Raw genomic sequence first — 22,739 nt, forward strand, 5'->3', positions numbered from 1 at the left:
GGGACATCGTCCCTCGCCACCACAGACATTGTCTGACTTCATCGCCACCACAGACATTGTCTGACTCCATCGCCACCACAGACATTGTTGATTCATTTCTCCCTGTGGCCCTCAGAGGCAACTGTTGTTGTGATTTTGGGCCTTACAAAAATAAATTGATTTGATGATGATGATGATTGTTGAACAATGTATTTTATACTGCCTTTATTGATTGAAAATAAATACATAAAAAAAACGTTTAAACGGTAAAGTAGTTGAGGTTATCCCTATAATTCACATCAAATGTTTGGCCACTGGCAGAGTATTTTGTAACAGCTTTTTCAGACAGAAAAGTGAAGCAGAGCGATACATGTTTATATATGTGATATTAGCTGTCATCCCTCAAAACTTGTGGTGACAGAGCGTTCTCCCGAACAGCACCCCGACTCTGAAACTCCCTCCCCCAACCTGTCCGCCACTCTCCCCCACTCACAACATTCAAATCCCGCCTGAAAACATATCTCTTCACCCAAGCCTATGACCTCCTCTACCCCACTGTCTACACTTCTACCCCCGTTACATCCCCATCATTTTCTTTCTACCTCTCCTGTCTTGTTTATCTTATCTGTTCATTATTATGTATTGTACGTGCTGTCCCCCCTGTCTGTAAATACCCCCCCCCCATTGCATTGTTTTAATGTCAAGCGTCTTTGGGTCCCTGAAAAGCGCTAAATAAATAAAATATTTATTATTATTATTATTATTATTATTATTATTATTATTATTATTATTATTATTATTATTATCCCAAAGTGTCTGTAGCGTCATATGGTGACTCACATGGCAAGTTTTCAAAAATATTAAATGTTTTTAAATCAAAACACGATGATCGGAAAACAATTTCCTTTTGAATATCGGTGTTTCGAAACCAATGGAAATGACCAACTCATTCTCTTTTATTGTGACAAGCTCCACAGGACGTGGCGGCGGAGGGTGGCCCCGGTTTGGCTTGCGTCACGTCAGGAATGGTCCGGTGTGAGCATGGGTGTGAGCGGCTTGTGAGGCTGAAGGAATCCTGCTGCACATCGGACTGTATCTGCTAAAAGAGGCCGAGAGTGACCTGCACGAAGCCGCGGAGAGGAGCGCTATGGCGGCACTAGGCAGCGCGGGGCCCCGGCTCTTGTCCTGTGAGTACCGCGTCCAGCTCTGCCGCAACAACAAACTGTTTTTAACTTGTACACAAGAGTAGCCTGGTTCCTCTCAGATTCCCACGGGTGTTAATGGCTGCTCAGTCCCGTTAGTGACCTCAAACGACCCGACCTGCCCCCGCAACTCGCGCTGGACACACCGGGCACGCCGTCGACATTGGCAACAGTGACGCGGATCTGGACGCGGACAGTAGCTCCAGTTCAGCCGTCATGAGGGAAAGCGGGGCTCATTACGCACAAACTACACAATGTTCTGCTGCTTTAGACGCATTCTTTGTTTATTAATCCAAGCCTGTTAAAACCCGATGTTACTTAATAGACGCTTTTACTGCTGCACTTCCTCCTCTGGCGCGTGCCGTTAAGCATCAGTCTGGAGGTGACTTACAGACACTTTGAAAACCACTTTATCCGACTCAAAGGTAGAGTTGAACTCTAAACTTGGCATGTTTGCGGAAAAATAGGCACGTTCATAGCTTGTCAATGAAACGTTAGGAATTACACAATTCTAATGTTGTCAACTTGCGTAAGCTGAGTAATGGCCTCCTAGAGGCGTCTTGGGGAACAGCAAGCAATGAAGTCCTTTCTTCTAAATATATGTAACAAGGATGAGCAGACCACAACAGACTATAAATGGGTCAAACTTGGAGAAAAACAGTGAAACTGTTATAAATAAGCCTGCTGCTTTTTTACTTCTTGTTGTTTCTGTCCATGTCTAGCCTTGTACAGTCTCTTTTGTCTTGTTAATGTGGTGTGTTTTTTATCAAATGAACTTATTCAGTACAGTTTTTATATTTTACACAGATCGCTTTGGATGTAGCATTTATGATCTTGCATAATCTGGACAGATGTATTAATGTAATATATGATGTATATGTAATTGAAGGCCACATATTGGAACAGGTGCATGGCTGCTGTCTTGTGTGTTTTAAAGTCCGTATGTTCTAGAGAATTATAGTCCTTTTAGAGAATGGCAATTATTATTTTTTATTATTGACTTATCACACTTAGTCGATTAATCGTTGCAGCCCCACTTTAATTTTTTATATAGTTCTGTCCCAGATGAAATGATTGAGGATTGAAGATTTTTTATTTAGCAATAAAATAACTTCCTAAGGGAAGTAAGGCCTTATTGAAGGTCAATAATATTGTGGGCTATTGGATCCAGTCCCCTCAGGCAGGAGGCTACGGTCCATCCGGACCAGAACCACCTGCCACAAGAACAGTTCCTTTCCCTCTGCTGTTGGACTCATGAACACTTAGCACCCTAATAACACCTGTCACTAAAATAATTCATATAAATACCTTCTATTCCACTGCCATTTTGCACTGTTGTTCTGATCCTGTTGTTGTACATATATTATATTTAAATCACTCTTATTCTACAGATTTTATTTTGCATTCCCATATTTCATTTAGTCATATTTTAGCATAGTACTTTTTTACTATTATTATACACTTTATGTTGCACCTTGACATCAGAGTTCGTAATTTGTGAATTGTTTACCGACGATGGCAATAAAACTGATTCTGATTAACATCTGTGTTCTAAGACTAGATCCACAGATTGAGAATGCTTTTTGGATGAAACTTTTTTCAATTTAATTTTTGATTGAACACTCCTGGAGGAATGAGGGATTACACAGACAGGATTTAAAAGAGATAATTCACAATAATGATATATAATTAACAAAACAATTGATGTGAGACAAAATGTCTAACGTAAGGTAGCATCTTTAATATATGTTTAGGGAACCATATGTAAGATTCAGGTTTTAAATGTCATCAGATCCTGTTTATTCTGCTGTGTGGTGCAGGTGTGAGGAGCAGTTTACGGCTCTTTGTGAGGAGGCGCTCCACTGCTGCGGCTTTGACTCAGACGACGGCTCCAGACACGCAAGAGAACAGGTATTGCAACCATCGTTATTATTATTATGATTAGGCTGAGCAAAATAATCAACATTTTGATCTTTTTTTTGCCATTAAAGTAAAAAAAAAAGAATTTACCTACCGACCGACCCACTTGAAAAATGTTGGGTCGGGTTACAGCAAACGGACAATTTATTTGGGGTAGCCTTATTATAATGGAATCCCTCTGTCTGTCTTCAACACAAAAATTCCATCAAATACTGGAGAAATGTACGCACGAGGAAAACATATTTTTTTAAAGAGTTACAAATGGGTTGGGCCATATCATACCTTTCACGGTAATACTCTAACTTTAACTTTAATTTACTATGTTCACTGTTTACAGTCACTGAGTTCACTCACACACTGTGGCGTCCAAATTCGCGCCGGACGCCCGAGCTGGACACGTGTACAATTGAAAGTAGCTGCCCTGAGGCGTCCAGCACATATGCACAGTGGAGTAGTTGTTCTATTTCCTGGTGTGGCTGGGCTCTTGTTCTGATGGCAGAACAGATTGAGAGAGTGACTTGGCGAAAGGTGCTTGTCTTGCTCCACCAGACACTTCAGAGGTGAACAGAGTTTAGTGAATATCATCATTTGCTCCAAGAGCTTCGTCTGGATGATTTTTTACTGGTGTGGGGTTTGATTTGGTCCTTCTTCTGGATAGTGAAATGCCTATAGGTACGTCACAGACACATAACCTCTGATTGGTTAATGCACCGCGACGGCCGCAAAAAAGTTTTCTACGTTGACCGCTCTGGACACGCGTCGAGAGCATCCTGAGCGGCCAAAGCATGAAACGACAACAAACAACATTTGTTAACATCAATGTAGGTCCAGTCTTTATGAAACATAATTTACCTGATTGGCCAGGATTATTGAATTTCAAAGCAGGCATTACTTAAAAAGTGTCACAATTTGTTTAGCTTATGAACTTATGCACTATTGGTAAATCATAGTTTTAATGTATATCATAAAGAGAATGTTGTTGAATTGAAAATAAATAGTTCCTTTTTTGAAATTGCACCAGTGAAAAAGTATTTTGTCTAGTGTAAATTAAATTGTCAATGAGATGCAACTACCACACACCATTAGCCCCACCCTCACCACTGTCCCTCGCCCCAAAACATTTTTCTTCCACATCAGTCCAACTGCAATGACAAATCAGACACTTTTAGGAAAAACGCTCTTGGACCCAATCTAACGATCAAAAATGAGAAAAGAAAAACCGACATATATTTATACATAAACAACCAACCAAACTTTGTTAAAAAATCTTTACTGTTTCTGCTGCCCGGTGGAAGGACACATGCCAGGCTCCATGCGCAGCTGGTCGCAGTGTTGTGAGTTTGATTTTTACAATCAACCTTACGTGATGGTAAAAAAAATACTGGGACATTAACATTAAGAATTAAAATCAATGGCCACCTGACTGATCCACTGACCCTACAAAGGGCTGTACCTGGTCCTCCTCCCCCCTGTTTGCTTATGCTTATTGCTTATGCTTATCTAGGACCACTGGCCCAATATATTACAATCAAAAACAATTAATGGTGTTACAATTGATGGAATGGAACATGGCCTGCTACGCACGCAATGTTCTATTATTATTTGACCAAACGAGAAATAAAATCAGATTTTTTTTTGGCCCGAAGGCTTTATTAGACAGGAAAGGACAGTGCGAAATGGGGTTGAGAGAGAAGGGAGGACATGCAGTAAATGTCTGAGTCTGGATTTGAACGCACAACACTCCGGCACTTTTGGGGACCCCCTTTGCCCTTTAGAAAGACCTACCCATTTAAATGATCAACGGATTCATTGAGGTATTTGGGTGTGGTCCTACATAAAGATCTTTTCATTTCCATCTTAAAAAATGGAATCTTAACCCATACTTAAGTCAAAGGATTGAAACCATAAAAATTCATGTTTTGCTCACATTTCTATCCCAGACTCTCCCAGTCCCCATCCCCAACTGGCTGTTTGATGAGTGGAATTAAGCAATCTCAAGATTTGTATGGCAAGGAAAAAAAAAGCCTATATCTGGATCAAAATCCTACAACTATCAAAGGGAAAAGGAGGTTGGGGTTTGCCTAGTCTGAAAAATTACTTTATTTCAGCTCAAGTCAGAGCGTTGCTGTACTGGTGTGACCCAGAATAAGAAGCCCAGTGGAAAAATATTGAGAGTGGTGTTGTGCCGGTGGTTCCTGTGCTGACGCATGACAGACAGTTGAGCTCTTTGGAGGAGGTCGGGAATCTCTGGGTAAAATCTATGCTTACAACATGCCAAGATCAAAACACAAAACCTAAACAAATATGTTCAAATCTTAAACTGGATGACTTAAGACCAAGGTTTTGCACCTGACAGTACAGATTTGAGATGAGTTTTAATGTCTGGATAACAAAAGGTCCAAAGGTTTTTCACCAGATTGTAAAAGATAATCGCATGAAAGGTTTTGATGTTGAAAGAGTCTTTTGGGTTTGAGAAACGGGACTTTTATAGGTATTATAACCAAGAAATTAAACAAAGCAACGACCACCATAACCGACTGATTGAACTATTTGTTGAAGCTTATAAATCAGAACTATCAACGAGAATAATATCAAAATTATATAAATATATTGATGATTCAGGCAGCCGCTCTACTAATTATATTAAAAATGGATGGAAAAGAGAGGGTAATTTGAATTTGAATTGGAAAATGTGTGTTTCTCAGTAGAGGACCACAAAATCAACATTTGTAGGGTATTTTCATAACATGTTAAAGTGCCCATTATTCATGGGAAGTGCAGACTGTTGGAGAGAGTTGTTTATAGAACTGGAAAAAAAAAGAATGTTTATGTAAATCTGTCTGTTACTTCGATACACTTAATGCGATCCGATTCATTTAAGATGCATTTCTTACAACCAACAATGCGATTTGATTTGAACTAACCCCAAATCACATTGCATCATGGTTTGTTGTGTTTTTTTTGGCTCTTGATTGAAATCCTTGTAGTTTTTTACCGATACTGACTCGATAGGTTTCTCAGTCCGACCGACATTTTCAGCAATGTTTTCTCCCCATATTATTATTTTTTGAGGCCTGTAAAAGAGAAGCCTGAGAGCATATGGCTACTTAATATTCACGTAAACAAAAGTGCATCAGTGCTCCGCTGCCATTTTGACCAAAGTATGGATTTCATTTTTCAGGAAGCCAAAGACTGGGATCCTGATGTTAAATATGGGAGGACCTGAGAAACTAGAGGATGTCCACGACTTCCTCCTGCGTCTCTTCTTGGATACAGACCTCATGAAGCTCCCTGTGCAAAAGTATGACCAAAAACACAACTCTGTGCTTACAAAACATGAATGTAACATATCTTATGATGACTTATTTTGCTGTTTTAATGTCAGATTAGGTTCACTATTCAGTTCATAATGGTGCTGTTGACAAACTTTACAATCTTGTAAGGTTTTGACACATCCTACAGAAGAATTTGTAATTCTTAGAAATCTAATTCAAAGACGGATTATTATTGTTTTAGTTTTTGGCTAATTTTCATCTAGATCTAGTTCACTACTCAAATACTAGATAAAACACCCCTCTGTAAATGTTTATTTATATATGAAAATATTACATAATGGAAAAACCTTTCTTACTTTTGTAATAAGCTACAGTAACGGTTGTTAATGTCATGCTCTGGTGTTGATGCTTCGTCTGCAGTAAACTGGGGCCCTTCATCGCCAAACGCCGAACCCCAAAAATCCAGGAACAGTACAGTAAGATCGGAGGGGGCTCTCCCATTAAGCACTGGACGTCCTTGCAGGGTGAGGGCATGGTCAAGCTGCTGGACCACATGAGCCCCGAGACAGGTACTCTCGCACCTGCACATGCACCAGTCATGGGGGGGTATTCCATCAATGATTTAGTTTGTTTCATTTATAAAGACAAAATAGGTTGTTTTTTTACCTGGACATCTGTTACCTTCTGAGCATCTGTTACCTTCCTCAGAAGTGTCACCCGACTGCTGTGATGTGCCACCTATCAGCTGATCTGGCTCACAGAAACATGTCAAAGTAAAAAAACAACCTGTTTTGTCTTCATAAAAGAAACAAACAAAAGAATCATTAAAAGAAGACATTTCATCAATGGGGTTTTCCATCAACAGCTTAACAATTCCAATCTTATCCTGAACTCCTGGGCTGTAGACTACAGCTCTATCTCCTTCTTAGTCTCCAGTCCTGGGGCGTTAAACTCATTTTTGTCGCGGGCCAAATTTCGACGCTGAGGCTGAACATTATGTAAAAAATAAAACGATAAGAAATATAAGGAAGTAATAGCTTTATAGCCTAGTAATAGTTATTTGTGGACATTGTTGCACAAATCTGCAGCAGGTGAAAGAGTTCATATTTATGTATCAGCAGCAGGAACAGGAACATGGACGTGTGATATGATTTTGGATATGAAATGTTGATATCATAGACCTGATGGCTGTTTCTGCACAAATTCTATACAAGCTCATTATTTTTATAGTTTGAGCTTATATTATAAACAACTTATTCTTGTAATGAATCAAATTAGTGCATTGTGACGTTCACATTAGTGTGGACGCAGTTTGACGGTCACTTTAGTGTGGACGCAGTGTCACATTAGTGTGGACGCAGTTTCACGGTCACATTAGTGTGGACGCAGTGTCACATTAGTGTGGACGCAGTTTCATTGTCACATTAGTGTGGACGCAGTGTCACGGTCACATTAGTGTGGACGCAGTGTCACGGTCACATTAGTGTGGACGCAGTTTCACGGTCACATTAGTGTGGACGCAGTTTCACGGTCACATTAGTGTGAACGCAGTGTCACATTAGTGTGGACGCAGTTTCATTGTCACATTAGTGTGGACGCAGTTTGACGGTCACATTAGTGTGGACGCAGTGTCACGGTCACATTAGTGTGGACGCAGTGTCACATTAGTGTGGACGCAGTTTCATTGTCACATTAGTGTGGACGCAGTTTGACGGTCACATTAGTGTGGACGCAGTGTCACGGTCACATTAGTGTGGACGCAGTGTCACGGTCACATTAGTGTGGACGCAGTTTGACGGTCACATTAGTGTGGACGCAGTGTCACGGTCACATTAGTGTGGACGCAGTTTCACGGTCACATTAGTGTGAACGCAGTTTCACGGTCACATTAGTGTGGACGCAGTGTCACGGTCACATTAGTGTGGACCCAGTGTCACGGTCACATTAGTGTGGACGCAGTGTCACGGTCACATTAGTGTGGACGCAGTGTCACGTTCACATTAGTGTGGACGCAGTGTCACGGTCACATTAGTGTGGACGCAGTGTCACGGTCACATTAGTGTGGACGCAGTGTCACGGTCACATTAGTGTGGACCCAGTGTCACGGTCACATTAGTGTGGACGCAGTGTCACGGTCACATTAGTGTGGACGCAGTGTCACGGTCACATTAGTGTGGACGCAGTTTCACGGTCACATTAGTGTGGACGCAGTGTCACGGTCACATTAGTGTGAACGCAGTGTCACGGTCACATTAGTGTGGACGCAGTGTCACGGTCACATTAATGTGGACGCAGTGTCACGGTCACATTAGTGTGGACGCAGTGTCACGGTCACATTAGTGTGGACGCAGTTTCACGGTCACATTAGTGTGGACGCAGTGTCACAGTCACATTAGTGTGGACGCAGTGTCACGGTCACATTAGTGTGGACCCAGTGTCACGGTCACATTAGTGTGAACGCAGTGTCACGGTCACATTAGTGTGGACGCAGTGTCACGGTCACATTAGTGTGGACGCAGTGTCACGGTCACATTAGTGTGGACGCAGTGTCACGGTCACATTAGTGTGGACGCAGTTTCACGGTCACATTAGTGTGGACGCAGTGTCACGGTCACATTAGTGTGGACGCAGTGTCACGGTCACATTAGTGTGTACCCAGTGTCACGGTCACATTAGTGTGGACGCAGTGTCACGGTCACATTAGTGTGGACGCAGTGTCACGGTCACATTAGTGTGGACGCAGTGTCACGGTCACATTAGTGTGTACCCAGTGTCACGGTCACATTAGTGTGGACGCAGTGTCACGGTCACATTAGTGTGGACGCAGTGTCACGGTCACATTAGTGTGGAGGCAGTGTCACGGTCACATTAGTGTGGACACAATTTGACGGTCACATTAGTGTGGACGCAGTGTCACGGTCACATTAGTGTGGACGCAGTTTCACGGTCACATTAGTGTGGACGCAGTTTGACGGTCACATTAGTGTGGACGCAGTTTGACGGTCACATTAGTGTGGACGCAGTTTGACGGTCACATTAGTGTGGACGCAGTTTCACGGTCACATTAGTGTGGACGCAGTGTCACGGTCACATTAGTGTGGACGCAGTGTCACGGTCACATTAGTGTGAACGCAGTTTGATGGTCACATTAGTGTGGACGCAGTGTCACGGTCACATTAGTGTGGACGCAGTGTCACGGTCACATTAGTGTGAACGCAGTTTGATGGTCACATTAGTGTGGACGCAGTGTCACGGTCACATTAGTGTGGACGCAGTTTCACGGTCACATTAGTGTGGACGCAGTTTGACGGTCACATTAGTGTGGACGCAGTTTGACGGTCACATTAGTGTGGACGCAGTTTGACGGTCACATTAGTGTGGACGCAGTTTCACGGTCACATTAGTGTGGACGCAGTGTCACGGTCACATTAGTGTGAACGCAGTTTGATGGTCACATTAGTGTGGACGCAGTGTCACGGTCACATTAGTGTGGACGCAGTGTCACGGTCACATTAGTGTGAACGCAGTTTGATGGTCACATTAGTGTGGACGCAGTGTCACGGTCACATTAGTGTGGACGCAGTGTCACGGTCACATTAGTGTGAACGCAGTTTGATGGTCACATTAGTGTGAACGCAGTTTGATGGTCACATTAGTGTGGACGCAGTGTCACGGTCACATTAGTGTGGACGCAGTTTGACGGTCACATTAGTGTGGACGCAGTGTCACGGTCACATTAGTGTGAACGCAGTGTCACGGTCACATTAGTGTGGACGCAGTGTCACGGTCACATTAGTGTGGACGCAGTGTCACGGTCACATTAGTGTGAACGCAGTGTCACGGTCACATTAGTGTGGACGCAGTGTCACGGTCACATTAGTGTGGACGCAGTGTCACGGTCACATTAGTGTGGACCCAGTTTCATCGTCACATTAGCTGTAACTCTGCAGTCATTTTGCAGCATTAGCCTTCGTCTTCGGAGGCTAAAGTGAACGTCTTCACCTCGTCATCGCTCCTCTGTGTCACACTTGTACGTTTAAAATACACCGCTCTCCTCTGTTGTATCTTCAGTGGCTGCAGGTCCACGCGGAATTCATGCGGTTTTAATAAAATATATAAAGTAAACAAATTGAGACACTCAAAAATAATCAACACTTTTTTTGTGATTAAAAATAGTCTATTTAATTTACTAGATTAATCGTTTTTAGCCCTAATTTTAACCCTGTGTTGCCGTTTTACTGTTGCATTTGCTGCTGAATGCATGTCTGTCACACATAAAGTGGGCACATTTGTCCAAACTTCTGGCGTCCCCCCCATGGCACATCCCTGAGCCCCTTAAATGGTTTGAGAAGCTCTGGCCTACAGTGAAACTTGTCCATCTTCTTAGCGGTTACGTTTGTGTGTGTGTGTGTGTGTGTGCGTTGCTGCAGATAGTGACTGACAAAGGAGTAGTCGCCACATGAGAGCCACACCCTCAGATAACAGCTGCACCAACTCCTCACTCCCACTGCTCCACCCACACTCACTCAGAGGCTGTTTTAGAAGACTTGTTCAGTATAGCCAGACTTTCTGCCCATCTTTTCTCTTGACTGAGCATAAACACAGGAGTTCAGTCTCATTCAGGACTCTCCCAACTGCCCTCAGCACAGTCCCACTTACCTTTGTCAACTGGAGCTAGTATACGTACCGACCTCTCAATCCCCTCAAAACAAGACTGTGGAGAGGACACGTCCACCTCCATCAAACCCCCTTAAGACATAAGGACACGTCCACCTCCATCAAACCCCCTTAAGACATAAGGACACGTCCACCTCCATCAAACCCCCTTAAGACATAAGGACACGTCCACCTCCATCAAACCCCCTTAAGACATAAGGACACGTCCACCTCCATCAAACCCCCTTAAGACATAAGGACACGTCCACCTCCATCAAACCCCCTTAAGACATAAGGACACGTCCACCTCCATCAAACCCCCTTAAGACATAAGGACAAGTCCACCTCCATCAAACTCCCTTAAGACATAAGGACACACACCTGTGTTTGGTGAGACAATCAGAGAAGAGGGGAAAAAGAAAAAAGGTGAGGAGAACCAGTTCTTCAAGAGGAGAACCAGTTCTTCAGGAGGAGAACCAGTTCTTCAGGAGGAGAACCAGTTCTTCAAGAGGAGAACCAGTTCTTCAGGAGGAGAACCAGTTCTTCAGGAGGAGAACCAGTTCTTCAAGAGGAGAACCAGTTCTAACCAGTTCTTCAGGAGGAGAACCAGTTCTTCAGGAGGAGAACCAGTTCTTCAGGAGGAGAACCAGTTCTTCGAGGCAGGAGGAGAACCAGTTCTTCGAGGCAGGAGGAGAACCAGTTCTTCGAGGCAGGAGGAGAACCAGTTCTTCGAGGCAGGTGGAGAACCGTTAATCTGGATCACAGGTCATGGATGGGCCTGTCCCTCTCCCGCCGGAAGTGGGAGAAGAAGAACAGTCAATGAACAGATTGCAAGTGAAATTAAATATTGTTTGATAGAATAAGTAGTCAGAAGCAGAGGATAGTGCTCTAGCCTCCATACTTCCCCCAATAGTTGCTCCTAGGGCAGCGTAGCTGAAACTGTAGGTTTATTTCTGTCCCTAACTGGCCTGACCAGAAGTGATTTCAAAGAGGAACATTTTAAGCCTGGTCTTAAATGAAGAGACTGTTTCGGCCTCTTTAACATGGACAGGAGCTGATTCCATAACACAGGAGCTTGGCAGCTAAACGCTCTACCTCCTACTGTGCTTTTAGAGACTCTTGGGACCAGAAGGCCAGCATTTTGAGATGTGCGATGTTCAAATTATCAAATGTATGTATAGATATTTGGCTTTAGACTTAATGTAGTGAATAAAGAAAGCTTGACGGTCAAGTGGATAGCATACATACACTGTCCAGTCTGATGAAGCCTACGGGCCAACAGACTTGTGTCTAAATATTGTTAGTAGGACAACATATTTGATAAAAAATACCAAAATTATTAGTCCATCCAGAAATCATAAGTCTAACTTCACATTTTGTAAATATCATGTTTTCTTTAGTTAAGTACTGTAATTTTTGCTCCTGAATAAAAGCCTCACCAAGGAAATCTACAAATAAAAATGTACTTGTACATATACGGGGCAACACACGTTGTAACTTGAGATATTGAAATATAGTACATGGTAGTGATATGCGCCGGTCTAATTAGACTAATACAAGACTAGTTTCAATTGTACCCTGCGGCCCTTACAAGACCGTTGTAGGGTTCAAAGCGTGGGAAAAAAGTAGCGGCTTAAAACCCGGAAAATACAGTAATTCAGTTTAAATCTAATAATAAAAACATGTTTTTTCTTCTTGGAAAAGAAGCCTTTAAGTCTGCTCCAGACCTTGGTCATGTGAGGTTTATGAAACTGGCGTCTGGTTTAACTTCTCAGATGCTTTTGTTCCACATTTTAGTTTCTGGTTTTGTCACAATACTAACATTTCAAACCTTATTTTGTTACTATGGAATAGGCTCAAACCTCGATAACATTCAACATTTTTAATACTTAAAATAGAGCTTATGAAACTCTTTTTTTGTACAATACTTGTTTAAATTAGTATCTAGTACATTTATAGTTGGGGATGCAACCACACAGTTTTGTCACAATTTGATATGCATCTCGATACATGGGTCACGATATCGATCTGCCCTTCCATGGTATTTGTGGTAATTAGAAAAATATAATGTATATAAAAACATCCATCATGTGTTCAATCATTTACAGCTCTGAACTTTTAACCTGTGGAACATTTGTTATCATATACTTGAGGCTGCTGGAGAAATACTTCATCAGACATTTCCATTTTGTGCATTTCATGATTTGTTCCTTAATATAATGTGTAACTCTCTCATGTCTGTGTGTGCATTGATCTCCCTCGTCTCCACAGCAACCGTGACAGACAGAAGCTCCTCCCACAGTCTCCTGCTCTTAACATACGCACAACTCTCTCCTCTTTTCTTTCACATCACTGAAATGATGTTGTATTACAAATGTCATAACTGACTTCTTCTGGGTAAAACTTAAAGTCCCTTAATGCCCTTCGAGCCAACCACTGTTGTGATTTCGGGCGCCGCAAAAATAAATCGAATTGAAGTAAAAGCAATTCTAGATTCTTTTAGAAATTCATAGTTTTGTCCTTCTGGGTCTGACGACGTAAAGTAAAAAGTGTCTGAAAGAGCTGCTATTTAAAAATAGCAGCTGTAAATCTCTGGGGAGACGTTTACTTCCTGAAATTGCAAAGGACGTGGCAGGTTCACCTTTTCCTTTCCAAACCAGAATGACAACATACCACACATGTGTATTGAGTCGTGACGCCTGTATCGAACGATTCGATATTGTATCGAATATCGTTGCATCACTAGTTTTAGTATTGATTAATAACAGATTTTTGATACTTTTGACAACCCTAGTTTGTCCTCTGTGCATCAGAGTTGTCTCTTTGGACAGACTAAGTGTCAAAAGTGAAATAGAAGAGCAATTAGTCATTAATCATACAAACTATATATCGTATATAATCTGGCAAATCCAGTTTACCCTTCACAAAATTTTGACAATGAATACATGTTTTAATGTATATATTCTGTGTGTGCAGCTCCCCACAAGTTTTACATCGGTTTCCGGTACGTGCAGCCTCTGACGGAGGAGGCCATCCAGCAGATGGAGAAGGACGGAGTGGAGAGGGCTGTGGCCTTCACTCAGTATCCCCAGTACAGCTGCTCCACCACAGGTGAGCAGAGGGGTCAGGGGTCAGGGGTCAGCTCCCTCAGTACAGCTTAGGGCTGGGTCATATAGACAAAATTGTATACATCTCGATATCTTTTTAAAGTGAAATACATATTTCAGAGCCTATAGGCTGCTGATCAGACCTGTAAACTACGCAGAAGAGGCTTGTGGTTTATGTTACTGATTAAAACTATTATCTAACATAAACAAAATGTGTTCTGCGTCACACAGATCGTTTCCTTCACTTGTTATAAACTAATAGGATATAGAGTAATAATATACATATAATAACAAATAAGTCTAATTGATCAACTTGTCATCCTTCCCATTGTTTGTGTCTAGTGCTTGTGCATTTGTGTGACAGGGTTTATTTTAGAGCAGCTGGAAAGTGAAAAGATAGAACTTTAACAGCAGCACATCTAGCACAGCTTAGCTCTGTGTTAGCACCCACAGTTAGCACTGCGCCTGATGCTAATACAGCAGCTTCTTGGAAAACTTTTATGACCACAAACCCCTGTCCTCCGCAGGACACAGTGGAGTTAGTTTAGATCCATATCTGAGCACATTTAGCATAAAGATGTGTAACACAAAGCTGTCGGTACACGAAGTGGACACAGGGAAAACGTTTTTGAAAGAAGCTATCACCGCACCGGTCACAGTGAACAGCTTTAGTCCAGAGGAGAGACCGATGAGAGCAGTGACACAACCAGAAGGCATATCGTAAATATATCCATATTTACGATAAATATATCCATATTTACGATATGGCCAAATTGATATCTTGCCCAAAATCAAATCGAGATATCGCCTTTCAACTTGGCTCCTTCTTCACCACAAAAGTCCGATGCAGCGACCGCATCACTGCAACCGCTACACTGATCAGGGTCAATCTTTCCCTCACTTGTGAACAAGACTTGAACTCCTCCACTTGAGGTAAGGACTCCCCAGCCACCTGGAGAGGGAGAGACCTATTTCCGGTTGAGAATCATGGCCTTGGATTTGGAGCTGCCTCACACTGGGCTACAAACAGCAGAGATGAGATCCTGTGGTCCCCAAACCGGACGGCCCTCTGTCCACAGTGTGACCGATGAGTTGGATGTGTTTGTGATTATGAATAAAATCATACTCATACAGTAATGTGCTAATTCACAATTCGCTAGGCTACATGAAAAAACTATAATACATCACTAACCTTAAGCTGCATAAACATTATAGTAAGCTCATATTGAGTTTGATGGCAGCAACCGTCAATCCATATTTAATATCGACTGAAATCTGTCTTTTACGTTCAGTTTGTGAAAACGGTTTCCAAAAATAACAATGATTTAATATACAGCTATTTTTATATACATTTTACATTGTTTGGCCTGTAACCCACCCTGAGTGATGAAACAAAATGAGTTGTGACATCCATGGTCTACGTGAATCGAGATAAAAGAAAAATAAGAGAAATGGATAAAATAAATTTGTTTGATACTTTTTTGCAATATTGCCCACCCCTAGTTCAAAGTTTTAAAAGCCAATAATTCGAATTTAACACATGAAATTTCCTGCATTCTGGTGAATTTTATTCAGTGAATTTAGTACAATGCTGGACCTCCTGCAGGGGAGCCCCGTCTGCTCTGCGCTGCCCCCTGCAGGACACTCTGGAGAGCAGCTTCAGTTTTCAGTACTTTCCTTCCTGTTGCTGTCAGACACGACACTACAATGAACACTGCTAACATTGTTAGCCCTGAACATGTATCATTTATCTCTTAAAATCATGTGCAATACTGTAATATCATTTCAAACATCCCGGAGCAATCGTCACTAAAGTCACTTTACCTGTCATTACTTACCAACCACTGTACTTAACCATAGTATAGACTCTTATTGGACATATTATACACTTTAGTCACTTTAGCTGCTTTTTATCTAGGTTTCAACACGTATTGTGCTCTTGAGTATCATGGACTTGAAGCTAGCATTTTACTTTGTTTGTTTGTTGGCTGTTTTAATAAATCCATATTAGAAATGCTCAACTGATGCTCAAATAAATAAATAAATAAATAGCTAATTACTGTACATAACATAGAAGTAAATTTTTTGCTCTACCTCCACCTACTGTGTTTAAGATTTAAGTCTGTTCTGGATGTTTCTATTCTTCTGTTCTTCTTGAACTCTGCGTTGCGACACTAGAATATTCCCCTTTTTGGAAAAATAAAGGTTCTCATACCTTATTTTACCTTAATACAAATCCTAAGGATATAAGATTAACACATTTGTAAACAGCCTTAAAGGAGTCATTTAAAATATGCCTGGTCATATAAAGCCTGTCAAGTTTACACCAGGTTTATAGATTTCCCAAGCAGGAAAATAAAAGTACGCTAGGATTCATCCTTTATTTGTATTTCAATTTGTATTATTATATATATTCATGCTATGATACTATATTGATTGGCAATGTAGTTCTGCAGCTCTTGGATTGTTTCTCCTATGTGAGTTTTAACATTCAAAACATGTCACACTGCATTTTTAGAACCGCCAATCCCCCTAAAGTTGTTACTTTACACAGTCACAGGCAATAGTGCTGCGTTTGACTTGTGGCACATCTTATCCCTAATTACACTCGTTTCTCCGTGGCATTATAATAAAACGCGCATCATTTTACAGAAGCACAAGCAGGCGTGTGTGTCTCTGGAGTCCACCTCTGCGTTCACCTGCGCACACATCTGAGTGCAGCAGCTGTAGGCTACACACTCCATCCTGCAGCCTGTCCCAAAAGTCTCCGGGCCCAATGACAGTGGGCCGCGCCCTGTCTGTGACTGTGACACCGCAGCTGCTCCGCTTTACAGTTTGTAGAGGTTTTTGGTCTGCGTGATTTAAGTCTATAGTTCCAATATAATCATCCACAGAAGCTGTTCTGCGCGAGAACATACTTTTATTCTGTTCAAAACGCCTCTGCTAACTGACTGACTTTTTTGTCTCAACAGGCAGCAGTCTTAACGCCATTTACCGTTACTATAACGATGGAAGCGAGCGGCCCAAGATGCGCTGGAGCGTCATTGACCGCTGGCCCACACACCCTTTACTCGTGGAGGTGAGACGGCCCCTGCACATTGCCTGCTGGCTCAGGGGATCGTTGGGTTCAAGTGATGTCGTAACTTTCTATACTGCCCAGAGTACATTTAAAACAACCACAATTAATGTTGTTTCAAATATATTCCACTTCTATTGGGTATTAATTGTTAACACATACATATGAATGCACAGGGTTTGATAGTAACATCCCCAAAGAGCCTGTTGTGGCTGGGACTTTGGGGCTAGATTACTGTTGTCAGGAGGCAAGTCACTGCTGTAGATATAAACCAATGTCTAAAAGAAAAACAACTTAAAATGAAGGTGACCATTTCAGTTTAGCATCCTGATGGTCGCATAATTGTGTCAAAAGGTGCATTTTTTTTAAATTTTGCCCAAAAGAGTCATGTAAAAACCACAATAAAAATGTCTCATTGTGACAGTTATAAATAAGTATAAACCCTTATAAATAAATGACCTTTGTATGTCACCATCAGAGTGGCCGGAAAAAGCAACGCTGTGTTGTAGTTGTCGTAACTAGGGTCCCAGATACAGGGTCTGGAACAACTGACTCCAGAATGCTCCCCTTATTGCCCTCCGGAATCCCATTTAGTCTGAGATTATTTCTGCGCAACCTCGACCCCAAATCAAAAATCTTCTTTTTTCATAGCCAAGGCATTGGCCGTTTCCATGGAGGTCACAATCTGTCAGTTTAGATCATTTAGATGTCGACAGACTCTATTCCTCGTCAGTCTTTCTTCTCTGAAAAGCGCCTTGCTCTTTGGGGTTCAGGCAGAGAGAGTAAGTGGGATTTACCTGGTCCTACGTCATCCCAGAAGTCCGACTGTTCCAATCTCAAAGTTGTGTGTTGTGTCAGTGTTTTGCAGATCATGTGAAGAACGAGCTGCTGAAGTTCCCAGAGGACAAACGAGACGATGTGGTCATTCTGTTTTCTGCTCACTCTCTGCCTCTCGCTGTAAGTAATAAACTTGTTTGTGTCTTTGGCTTTAAATGGGATCAAATGCAGACCAATTGGGGGAGAAATAATCTTATTGTTTTTATGACTTTTTGCTCAGAATCCTTGGTGGATTTGACACAATTTTCATAAAAAAAAGTAAACTGACTCCAGGGGTCTCCAACTTGTCCAAGTTGTTCTCCAGGTGTTTTATGGATTCTACAGAATACAAGTCTTATTTTTAAATGAATTACATTAAACATTAGTGTTGTCAATACTAACATTTCAAACTATTTCGGAATTGGTTCAATAATCTATGGATTCAAAAACTTTGCCAGTTTTACACTGAGCAAAACCAAAACAATATATTCTAACAGAGATAAAATAAAATAAACACAATTTGTATTGTAATAAACTGTGTTTAAATGTTCCTGCAGTAAACTATGTGCCTGAAGGTTAAACTCCGGGAAAACTAAACCTGCAATAATGCGCTCTCTGCTCAGAGCCTTCGGGTTTGTGTGCTGATGTGGCACACGTATACTTTTACACTGTGATGGACTTTTGGTCAAATAACAGGGAATGGATTAACTGGAACTGTGTACAGGTGGTGAACAGAGGGGACCCGTATCCTCAGGAGGTGGGGGCCACGGTGCAGAGGGTCATGGAGAGACTGGGCCACTGCAACCCGTACAGACTGGTGTGGCAGTCCAGAGTCAGTACCACACACACACTTATTTTCACAGCATACGGTTTAACTATCTATGGAAGTCAAAATAAAATTAACAATAAATGAGACGGGTAAAATATTTTGTATAAAGTGAACAAAATATATTTGAACTATTTTGAGCAATGTGTGAACTAGTTTCTCAAACGGTAACGCGTACAGGTCGAGTGAAAGTGTCTTAGATATACACTGAACACAAATATAAACACAACACTCTGAAAGCTATGAAACTTTTTCTTTATACAAATAATATTTGAGAGAACAATATTTCTCTCAAATATTGTTCACAAATCTATCTATCTATCTCTATCCTGCCTCACTGGTGTGGCATGTCAAGGCGCTGATGAGACGGAATATTGCATAAATAATTGCATGAATAAGTGTGCCACAATAAAAGACCATTCTGAAATGTTGGGTTTTGCTTTGAGAGGGTCTGGGGAGGGATCAGAAAACCTTTCAGTATCTGGTGTGGCCAAAGCATCCAAAACATGCTCAATGGGTGAAATGTCCATTGATTCATCCACAACCTTCACCTCATTTTGCAACATGATAATGCAACACGATAATGCAACACGATAATGCAACACGATAATGCAACACGATAATGCAACACGATAATGCAACACGATAATGCAACACGATAATGCAACACGATAATGCAACACGATAATGCAACCCGATAATGCAACCCGATAATGCAACACGATAATGCAACACGATAATGCAACACGATAATGCAACACGATAATGCAACACGATAATGCAACACGATAATGCAACACGATAATGCAACACGATAATGCAACCCGATAATGCAACACGATAATGCAACACGATAATGCAACACGATAATGCATGGCTATACCTTACATTTCATGCTACATTCTGTCAAAGGAAGCCTTCGGAACAGAATGAGAGCTGACTGAATTGACATAGTTTTACTTTTGACAATAAAGTTCAATTTCAGTTTTCTTAATAACTAATAGTTACAAAAACTTTGAAATATACTTCCATTACCTGTCGCAGGTGGGCCCCATGGCGTGGCTGGGCCCTCAGACGGACGAGGTCATTAAAGGTCTGTGTGAGCGTGGGAAGAAGAACCTGCTCCTCGTGCCCATTGCCTTCACCTCTGACCACATCGAGACCCTGCATGAGCTGGACATCGAGTACAGCCAAGTCCTGGGAGAGGAGGTACTCACCAGTCAGCACACTACATGCAGAAAGGATGCCAGAGGGTGCTAAACAACTGAATTCTTGTTTTTGCTCCAAAACCCAGTCAACAGCTGGTCAAAAAGTGTGAACGGCTCTGAGAGACGTTTAAGGTCGATTAGCACTAGAACTTTGTAGCTATAATTGCTACTAATAAGGGCTAGATTGACCATGGTTTGTCTAAAATAATACTTAAGGTCTCGAAAATAAATCCACTGGAGACGGACAACAAAGCTGCAGAAAATGCTGCTTCTTAAAATAACCAAAAAGCATCTTCACTGGGAAATAGAAAAATGGTCACAAAAAGCAGGTTGTGTCCAAAAGAGTGGAGCAAGACAAAAAGATTAAAAAGGGCCACATAAAGGTGTTTGTGCAGCCACTTTTTCAAGGTCATTCCACATCATCACCACCTGCTCTCATTGTGTGGTGACTGGAACTCCCACACCAGCACCTGCCAGAAGGATCCGTTTTGATCCTGTTTTCTTTTGAGATCTAGTGTTTTGCCTTTTTCGGCAGCATCACCACCGTCCCTGAGTGAGATATATGACAGTTTTAAAGAGAGTCTATATCTATTAAAAGGGAGAGAATAAGCATGTGACTGTATACCAGGAGTGTCCTAACTTTTTTCACTGAGGGCTGCATCTTGAAACTTATACCACAAACAATGTTGAATTTGTCGAATGACAAAGTGAATAATTCAAAATTTAGCATTTGACAGTTTTGATGAGCCTCCTTCAATAAGACTTGGAACATTAATATTAGGTTGTTAAAACATCAGATTTTTTTTCCAATTTTACAGTGAAAAATACTACTTTTTGATGTTTGGACCAATTTAGCAGGAAGCTGGAAGGCCAAAAATTTGTCTGAGGGCCGCATTTGGCCCCCGGGCCGTAGTTTGGACATGCCTGCAGTATACAATATTGATACAAGTTAATATGTGATGTGTACTATAAGTGTGTAATACAAATTAGTTCTATGCAATCAAGCTTGTACAGGTAACAATGTGAGTGTACTGTATGTAGCAGTATATACAGTATATACTGTATACACAGTATGTAGCAGTATCAGAGTGATCAGCTGCTGTAGAGGGTTTAGTCCTGTCAAGCCACACATAGTTCACAGTAATTGTTCACATATAAAAGCGAGGACTACCAAGCTTAAATGTACATGAACTGCTGAAACTATTTAACATCCAGCTTGAGATGACTTTGTCAAACTGACAACTCAAGCTGCAACAATTAATCAACTATTAAAAATCATCGTAATCGTTATCTGGACTATCCAGACTCTAAAACACACGCCAAAACATATTTTTATAACAAATACAGCTCATATTGAAACTGTCAAAAAAGATTACGCAATTTCAGATTTTGCTCAATAATGCACTTTATTCGTAAATATGATCTAGCTAGAAACCTCCTGTCACCATATTTCAACCTTTTATTTGGTTGAAAATGTATTTTAAAAGTAATTTGCCTATCGCTACTAAAATAACTGTTAGTGGCAGCACAGCTAACAACATGAAAAAGCAAGTCTTGATTGTTATATAGACAAAAGCTCATGTTCTTCTCATGTTGCTCGGTGTTTCAGTGTGGTGTGGAGAACATCAGGAGAGCAGAGTCTCTGAATGGAAACCCTCTCTTTATGAAGGTATGTCACGCGCACTGGGTTTGTACGCTCGGATACGCTCTGTGTATCAGCTCTGTCATAAGTCACTTTTATGTGGTCCCACACATCTCCCACATCTTTTATTACACCTCCTCACCTGGCAACTCACGACCACTGAAAGTAACTTAAAACAGAACAGTAGTGACATAGGTTTAGGAATTATAATGAGACAAATGTCTGTTTTTAATGTTTTTTTGTGCTCATATAAGTGAATTGTATGTATTCTAAACCCCCCCCCTCTCTCCATGATATGATATGATAGATAGATGAAGTATTAAAAAGTTAAAAAGTATCTACCCACCTCCATTCATGTGTTTTACTCCTCCTTTATTAACTTTAAACAGAACTGCCTTTTTAACGTGTGCTCTCTGGTGGTGGCAGGCGCTGGCAGACCTGGTCCAGTCCCATCTGAAGTCCAATGAGCCGTGTTCCCGTCAGCTGACCCTTCGCTGCCCTCTATGCACTAACCCGACCTGCGAGCGCACCAAGGCGTTCTTCTCCTCGCAGAAGCTCTCCTGAGAGGCCAGAGCAGAGGAGCAGCACAGGACTCCAACACGGGACCTGCCTCTGACGCCCCAGAACCCGACTGGCCCCCACAGCCGTTTGTCTTTCCACTGCTACAGACGGGGTTCTTCTGCACCCGCGAACAACCTCAGTCTGTCAAATAAGTTAAAGTATTTGTATCACAGTTTGATTTCTATTGTTGCGATTATTTACGAAACATAAATATTTAAAAGTTGATCAATCTTGACCTCATTTTTACGGCCTTAAATATGTGAAAAAACATAAGTGCATTGCTCACTTTACTTCACTAGCGCATTCTGAGCATCCTCATTATTCACAGCGCTACGTTTATAAGCACTTTTCACAACTTTCAGAGCCCCAAGCAGAGTTTATCGTCATGGTGAAGACGACTAACATTAGCTTGCAAACAGCACATTTCCTGCTTTGCTGAGAATAAAATGCTTTATAATTCAAATCATAAAT

The 22,739-nt window shown here is 41.5% G+C and overlaps 1 protein-coding gene across 1 annotated transcript; it reads left to right on the forward strand.

Annotated features, from left to right (window-relative positions):
* Window positions 1-1,023: 1,023 nt before the first annotated feature.
* Window positions 1,024-22,493, forward strand: fech (ferrochelatase). Its single transcript, XM_072453929.1, has 11 exons — window positions 1,024-1,166; window positions 3,002-3,092; window positions 6,283-6,402; window positions 6,797-6,945; window positions 14,009-14,143; window positions 17,112-17,218; window positions 18,074-18,172; window positions 18,756-18,863; window positions 19,902-20,066; window positions 21,675-21,734; window positions 22,134-22,493. Exons 1-11 carry the CDS (start codon window positions 1,127-1,129, stop codon window positions 22,269-22,271), a joined length of 1,212 nt encoding a protein of 403 aa, XP_072310030.1. The 5' UTR covers window positions 1,024-1,126; the 3' UTR covers window positions 22,272-22,493.
* Window positions 22,494-22,739: the final 246 nt, after the last annotated feature.

The sequence above is a fragment of the Eucyclogobius newberryi genome, unplaced genomic scaffold (assembly GCF_026437365.1).
Source record: "Eucyclogobius newberryi isolate DKJ021-1_F unplaced genomic scaffold, fEucNew1.0.hap1 SCAF_2, whole genome shotgun sequence".
In the NCBI taxonomy this organism is placed as follows: domain Eukaryota; kingdom Metazoa; phylum Chordata; class Actinopteri; order Gobiiformes; family Gobiidae; genus Eucyclogobius; species Eucyclogobius newberryi.